Genomic DNA, 7,579 nt, shown 5'->3' with positions numbered 1-7,579 from the left:
AAGGTAAGTAGTTTTCTTTCTTATCTCTGTTTACTTATCCAGCAGTGCTGTGATTCACTCCAGAGGCTCGAAAGCCTTCCTTTGCCGGTTGTACCCAGAGGTTAAGTTATTTATTTTAACTTTGCGTGGGTGTTTTGCCTACATATGTATCTGTGCCCCACATGTATGCAGTGCCCACAGATGCCAGAAGATGGCATCAGATTCCCAGGACTGTTGGCTGCTGGGAATTAAACCTGAGTTCTATGTAACAGCTGCCAGCGCTAACTGCTGAGCTGTCTTTCCAGCCCCGTCACTTTGTACTCTAGCAAAAACAAAACAAACAAAAAAGGAAGAAGACCCCCCAAACCCCAAAATAATAATTTAAAAATTAGGGCTGGAGAGATGGCTCAGAGGTTAAGAGCATTGCCTGCTCTTCCAAAGGTCCTGAGTTCAATTCCCAGCAACCACATGGTGGCTCACAACCATCTGTAATGAGGTCTGGTGCCCTCTTCTGGCCTGCAGGCATACACACAGACAGAATACTGTATACTTAATAAATAAATATTTTTAAAAAATTATACAAGTTGTCAGACATGGTGGCACATGCCTTAAACACTAGCACCCTTGGAAATAGAGGCACGTGGATCTCTGTGAGTTCCAGGCCAGCCTCATCTACACAGAAAGTTCAAGGACAACCAGGGCTGCACAGTAGGACCCTTTCTGAGGTGTGAGGGTGAGATATATGCGCGCGCATGTGTTTGTTTATATATATAATTTAAAGAGAAAAAAATAGCGGTAGAAAAAACAGCCCCGGAGGGATGTAGGATACGGACATTTTGTCCAATGGACATCTGAACAGTCCCTGTGGCCACATCTTTTGTCCATCTTTCTTATTAAGCCCAGCTACAGAACCCACAGCGAGGCAGCAATGATGCCTAGCAACCAGTGGCTGGTTGCCATGGAGACCGCCGGGGATGCAGATCTGAGGAAGCAAAGTGCGCATGAGCGCTCTTCAACGCCAACGCCAGGCCAGCTCGGTGGGGCTCAGGGGGATCAAGGCCGTTTGACCCGTGTAGACTGGAGCTGGAGCCGGGCATAGACACAACTTCCTGGCTCTTTGGGGCCGGGGCCTGCTCTCCGCAAGCTAGCCTCCTGTCCTTGGCCTGCCTAGACTATCGGAAGCGGGGGTGGCCAGAACATCCCCGTGAACCAGCAGCGCTCCAGACTCCAGGAAGGGGCCAGGGCCGATTGCACCATATCCGGTACACGTGAGCACTGGGGGCCCAAGTTGGGGAGGAGGATCTTGAGGGGAGAGGAGTCAGGCCTCTTACAAAGCCAGCTGTGTAAGAGACAAGGGAGATCTATGGTTTTGTCCATCTTGCAGGGAATCTGATCTCACTGTCTTGTGAGATTCATATTTGGGAACCAGCTCATCTCCACTCCTCTCCCTCTCAGAGTCTTTGTTCCCTGCACAGGTAGAGCAGGAAGATGTCGGAGCCCATGGCGATGAGCTTGCTGGAAGACTGGTGCCGGGGCATGGGACTGGACATCCACAGGTCCCTATTGGTTACTGGCATTCCTGAGCACTGTAGCCATGCAGAAATCGAGGAGACCTTGAATGGGGTCCTCTTGCCACTGGGCACATACCGTGTGGTCAACAAAATTTTTTTGCGGCAGGAGAACGTCAAAGCTGCGCTTGTTGAGGTTAGCGAGGGTGTGAACCTGAGCTCTGTACCTCGCGAGTTCCCAGGGAAGGGTAGTGTCTGGAAAGTGGTCTGCAGAGACCCCACCCAGGACGCTGAGTTTTTAAAAAATCTGAACGAATTCCTGGATGGCGAAGGGCGCACTTGGGAGGACGTGGTACGTCTCTTGAGGCTCAACCAGCATCCATCGTTCCCAAACCCAAACCAGCCTCCACCGAACTGGGCAGAAGCCATGGGGCTGCTCCTGGGCGCCGTGGTACAGGTTATCTTCTACATGAATGCAGAAATGCGTAATCGGGAGGAAGAAGCTAGGGCCGAGGAGGCCGAGCTGATGGCGACTTGGGCGTCAACAGCAAGGAGAATGGTAAAGAAGGAACCCGGACTGGGTGTAGAGGTGGGCTCGACTTTCAAGATGGAGGACCGAAACTACTGGAAGACTGCAGAGGACCGTGGTGACTCTCCAAAACCTCTATTTCGCCGGGCTGGAGGTAAGATTCGCTCCAGGAGAAGGAAGCAGAAAAAAAATCCTAAGCAGGAACCAATATGCTGGAGAAAACCCCAAGGCAACAATTACAATAAGGCGAATTTAGAAGGCTCTGAAGCTGCAGCTGCCCGAAACTCAGAGATCCCGGAGTCTGTCAAGAACAACAAAAAACCCTTTGTGAAGCAGGAGGAGACAGTTTGGAAGAAGAAAAGAGTCTGGAAGGATCCCAACGATCTTCCTCGGCGTTCACGGGCCACAGCAGAGGGCCCTGGGAATCTGGAGGACTCAGATCAAGAGGGTGGTCCTGAGAGCCCTCCAAAGAAGAAAGCCATGACCTGGGCCACAAATAAGATCCCTATCCCCATGAGGAAGAAGAAGAAGATGGGCATGGGCTCCCTCTCTTATGTTCTGATTGATTCTGAAGCTACCAAGAACATGCCCGTGATTCCCAAGAAAGGGCCTGGTTCTAGAAGGGCCATGTTGGTTCAAAGGGCTCCTCGGGGGCCCCAACCTGCTAATGCACCTGCTAATGCACCTGCTAATGTACCTGCTAATGCACCTGCTAATGCACATGCTTCAGCTTCCAGTGCTCAGAAGACCAAGCCAGGAGGCTTCCCTCATGTCTCCAAAGGTGAGTGAATATAGACATGATGTGGTTAGTTGAAACAGGGATGCGGTGTGGGGGCAGGGGGCCTAACAGGACCCCAGTGCATAAGGGCAGTGTTTGAAACCCCCTCCCAGGTGAGGGTTAGTGAGAGAGCTCAGTCCTCCCTCCTAGAGCCCTTGCTAGGCATCGTTTGGGTTTCTGTCAACCCGTGACTATCTTACCCACTTCCTTCCACAGCAATGTAATGGTTTGGGGTAGGTAATCGTGTATCCCAGCACTTTAGAGACCGAAGCAGAGGGCTGAGAGTCTATGATCAGCCTGCACTACATAAAAGTTTATAATTTGATATTCTGTTGTTTGTTAGCATGCAGGACTCTAAGGCTGCTGTTTCTAGGGCTTGACTAGGTGGGGACGGGGGGTGGGGTGGGCATGGTCCTGGACTCAGGACGTTCCCAGGCAATAAATATCTAATTATGCCTGACCCTGTTACCCTTCTGGGGGATATTCTGATTTATCCACAGATTCCAGAAAGCTATGATTTGGGGAACCCTGCACCTGAGGAGGTGGAAGAGCATCGAGAAAGAAGTTTCAAGTTGGAAGCCAACTTTTTCTTTGTGGTTGAATGAAACGTGACTTTGGACTCTGTAGGGGCCTGTTAAGTGTGTGTGCTCTGACCCGCACAGGTAACGGATGTAAGGCCTTAGGAGGCGTGTGTGCCGTGGTAACTCTGTCTTTTCCTCAGTGGGAGCTTCTTTTCATCTCTGCTCACCCTCAAAGGCAGAAGAGGTGATAAGTAGCTTTGGAAAATGCTAGAACCTTCTTTCCCTTTTACCCACAAGAGGGCTCTTGGTTATGTTTACCCACGTTTAGCCTTTATTTTCCTCTACCCTCTGCTTTTTCTTCTGGAGGCCCAGCCCACTTGTAGAGTCTGAAGTCCCGAAGGGCAAGGTGGCCATTTTGTCTCTTGCGCTGTAAGCATTCGGTAAGTCAGGCCTTGCTCTTCGAAGCTTGCTTTGTGTACTTCAACTTCGGTCCTTCAGCAGCCTAGCCAGAAGTTGGTTAGGTCCCAAGAGTTAGTTCTGGAGAAAACCCAAACATCTGCTTGCCCTTGAATTCTTCAGATTTCAGAGTCTTAAAAAAAAAAAAAATCAGAGGGCAGGGGAGATGGCTCAGAGGGAGAGAGGACTTGCAGTGTAAACACAAGGACCTAAATTCTAATCCTTAGGCCTCATGTGAAAAGGTCCTACATGGCTGTCTGTGCCTGTAACACCAGCATTGGTGGTGGAGACAGGTCAATCCCAAGGCCAGCCCCCCTATCTGAGCCAGTGAGCTTCTGGGCAGGGGAATCCCCCAGTGAGGAGCTGGGGGCATGGCCAAATGGCAAAGCTCCTGCCTAGCATATGCAAGGCCCTGGGTTTAATCTCCAGAACCAATAAAAAACAAAATGGAATAAAAACAGCACTTTAGTTCCCAAATGGAGTGATGCCCCTCTCAGAAAGCCTTCCGGGAGAGAAGTTGGTAGAGAAAAATCAACATTTAGCTCTAATTCTGTTGACCTCTTAGAGACCCCCTATCATTGAGGCTTAAGTCAGATGCTCACATCATAGGAAGAAAGGGAAAACCTCTCTCTTTTCAAAAGTTTCTTTTAAATGGACGGAATTCTGTCCTCTGAATTTAGTGCCGTTAAGTCTGACCATGCTGCCCTGCACCTTCTGTGTGTGTGTGAGGAGAGAGAATGGTGTCTTCACCATCTGTGGTTTCTAAGCTACATCCTGGGGACTCTTTTTTTCATGTTTAGAAGCACGAAAGAGATGCTGGAGATATGACTCAGCGAGAAAAGGGGCAGGGGCTTGCCACCAAGTTCGAGTCCCTGGGTTCAATCCCCAACACCCACATAATGGAAAGAGAGAAGCAACACCTGCATTAGTCCCTGATCTCCACAACTATTCCATGGGCACAAGTACGCCCCCAGGAAATAAATATAATAAAACATTTTAACATTCAGAAGAAGCAGCTGTGGTGACACGTGGCTGTAATCCCAGCATGTGGAGGTCGAGGCAGGAGAATTGCTATGAGTTCAAGGCCAGCTTGGGCTATAGAGTGAAACCCTGCCTCAAATAAGTAAATAAGAACATTTTGTTTAAAGTGTAGAAAAATGAAAAGTCAACTGTGTTGTAATCCAAAATATCTAAAATATTTCCTTGTGTGTATAGAATAACTGTAACTAGCCATTGACTCTGTATTTTGTATATAGTTGTATTTTTCTGTGTATGTGTGTGTCCATCTGTGCATGTGTGTGTATGTGGAGGCAGAGGGTTACTTTGGGTGTCACTCCTCAGCCACCACCCACCTTTTTATGAGACCCAGTCTCTCACTGTCCTGAAACTGGCTAGGAGGCTGGCGGGGCAGTGGACCCCAGGGATGCCCCCCCCCCCAGAACTGGGGCTACAAGCCTGTGCTACAACGTTGACTTTTTGTTTGTGTTTGCACAGGTTCTGGGGATCAAACTCACACCCTTCCTCTTGCAACATAGTTTTCTAATGAGGTGTTGGGTGTGTGTGTGTGTGTGTCCCACTCTCTAAGTTTCTTGTAGGTGTGAACTTTGAGGAGAAAGGTCGGAAGGGAGTGGAAGGGATCTGGTCCCCTGCATGTCCTGTAACACAATATCCAAAATGAGTCTGCACCTGTGTGTTTTGCTTTCCCGTTCAGCTGTGACAGCGAGGTCCCTTGCTAACCTGTGCTAACCTGTGCTAACCTGGTACACAGCAGGCTTTCCGTCCTGGACTGCCAGCCCTCGTGAGTTTTCATGCCCTTTTCCCCACTGCAGATTTCTTGACCCAGAAACTGCGATCAGTTGTTAAACATTTGTCAGTGAATCAGTCAGCCGCCAGCCGCTTTTCCTGTGGTAATCCTTGAGACACCTTCGTGGAAGTAGCACATTGATACAACCATCAGTGACTGTAAATGTGTGAGTGTAAAATAAAGTTGTGCAAATGAAGTCTCCGTGCAGTCTGTCTTGTTGGAGGAGGGAGCTTGGCGGAAGATTTTTCCTGCTAAGAAGATTTTTCCTGCTAAGCAGTAAGAGATTCACGCGACCGTTTTTCGTTTCCCATCAGAGAAGTTATTTGTTCTTGGTTGTTGTGGGCTGTCATCCATGTCTCCAATGACGTTATGGTTTCTAGACTAGGGGATAAGTGAGGCTGAATGATCTGAAAGTAGTTTATTTAGTTATTTATGTTTTGGTAATAGGGATTGAACCTAGGGCCTCACATGTACTAGGTAATCACCCCACTGCTGAACCACACCCCCAGCCCCTCACTGGGGGATTCTAGGCAGGGGCTCTACCACTGAGCCACACCCCAGCCCCTCAGTGGGGGATTCTAGGCAGGGGCTCTACCACTGAGCCACACCCCAGCCCCTCACTGGGGGATTCTAGGCAGAGGCTCTACCACTGAGCAACACAACCAGCCCTCTTTTTTGGTGTGTTTGTTAGGTTTTGGTTTTTGTTCGTTGTTTTTGAGACAGAGTTTTTCTATGTAGACCTTAGTATCCTAGAACTTGTACGGTAGACCAGGCTGACTTCAAACTCAGAGATCCACCTGCTTCTGCATCCCAAGTGCAGGGATTAGAGGTGTGTGCCGCCTCCACCTGGCTTTCTACACTTGTATTTTTATGTGGGTGCTGCATATTCACACCCAGGTCCTTACGCCTGCACGGGAAGTACGTCACTACCTGATGCCCAGAACTGGCGTCTTTACGAGCCTCTGGGGATTGTGCACGGACCGAGAGCTGTAGGTGGACGACTGCGGGGGGGGGAAGTGGGGTCCAGAGGGTAAGGTCGGGCTTCTGTGAAAAGCAAACAAGGTGAGTTCCGGAGTAGCAGAGACCTGCGGCTGTACAGGAGTTGATCTGCAACACTGCCATCTGTCGGCTGACTTAAAAGTCGTCTTTGGGCAAGGTCTTCAAAGAACTCCATGATGGTCATCTCTTGGGGTCCGGTAACTCACTAGGAAACTGAGAAAATCCCCTTGGGCCTAATGTAGGGAGGTCTACGTATCGGACCCAGGTATGGGACACATGAAGGTAATCTCAGAGCCAAACTGCCTGCCAGCCAGAGCTGCCAGACATATTTGACAGCCAGAGATGAGATGAGAGTCCTGGCCTTCTGGAGCTGGTGAGAGTGGGGGCCCAGAGTCAGATTCTGTTTCATTTTGTGAAAGGATCTCATTCTTTTTTTTTTTTTCCTGGACAGGATCTCATTTTGTAGCTCAGGCTAGCCTGGACTTCTCTTCTAACTCATTGTGCTTCTCCTGCCTCAGGCTCCCAAGTGTTAGGATTATAGGTGTAAACCCCCATGATCAGCTTATATTTTTCAATACTGAGGTTTTGAACCTGGGACCCCCCCTCCCCATATTAGACAAATATTTTATTACTGAGCTACTTCCCTAGTCAATATCCAACCCTCTACACCTTTTGAGATGGGCTGTCCTAGAACTTAATACTCAGCTGAGAACGACCTTGAACTTCAGACCCTCCTCCCCCACCTCCTGAATGTTGAGAGGATGCCCCAGCCCTGATGTCAAAATCTAATAGTTTGCGATTAGTGCTGTACCAAGGAGACAAAGAAATGTTTAAACCGAGTTCATTGTGTGGAATGTTAGGGAGAAGGTGAGAAGCGTTTTCACTTTTTACACACACCCCGCCTTCCGTTAGCACACACGGTGGGGAGTGTGGCAGGCTTGGTGCTGGAGCAGTAGCTGAGAGTTCACATCTCAGTCTGCAGGCAGGAGGCTGAGAGAGCGAGAG

General features: G+C 49.3%; 1 protein-coding gene across 3 annotated transcripts; it reads left to right on the top strand.

The window, feature by feature from the left end:
• Window positions 1-989: 989 nt before the first annotated feature.
• On the top strand, window positions 990-5,771 carry LOC101994125 (paraneoplastic antigen-like protein 8A). Of its 3 annotated transcripts, none has more exons than XM_005361035.2 (3): window positions 990-1,241; window positions 1,455-2,797; window positions 3,295-5,771. In XM_005361035.2, the coding sequence occupies exons 2-3, from the start codon at window positions 1,468-1,470 to the stop codon at window positions 3,309-3,311; spliced, it is 1,347 nt and encodes a 448-aa protein (XP_005361092.1). In that variant the 5' UTR covers window positions 990-1,241; window positions 1,455-1,467; the 3' UTR covers window positions 3,312-5,771. The 3 variants fall into 3 exon arrangements, with proteins under 3 accessions (XP_005361092.1, XP_005361093.1, XP_005361091.1); XM_005361036.2 differs by having other exon boundaries at window positions 990-1,247; XM_005361034.3 differs by lacking the exon at window positions 990-1,241 and having other exon boundaries at window positions 1,254-2,797.
• Window positions 5,772-7,579: the final 1,808 nt, after the last annotated feature.

The sequence above is a fragment of the Microtus ochrogaster genome, linkage group LG4, assembly GCF_000317375.1.
Source record: "Microtus ochrogaster isolate Prairie Vole_2 linkage group LG4, MicOch1.0, whole genome shotgun sequence".
NCBI lineage: Eukaryota > Metazoa > Chordata > Mammalia > Rodentia > Cricetidae > Microtus > Microtus ochrogaster.
The sequence above is the reverse complement of the archived record's forward strand: the minus strand, read 5'-3'. Positions and strand labels throughout refer to the sequence as shown.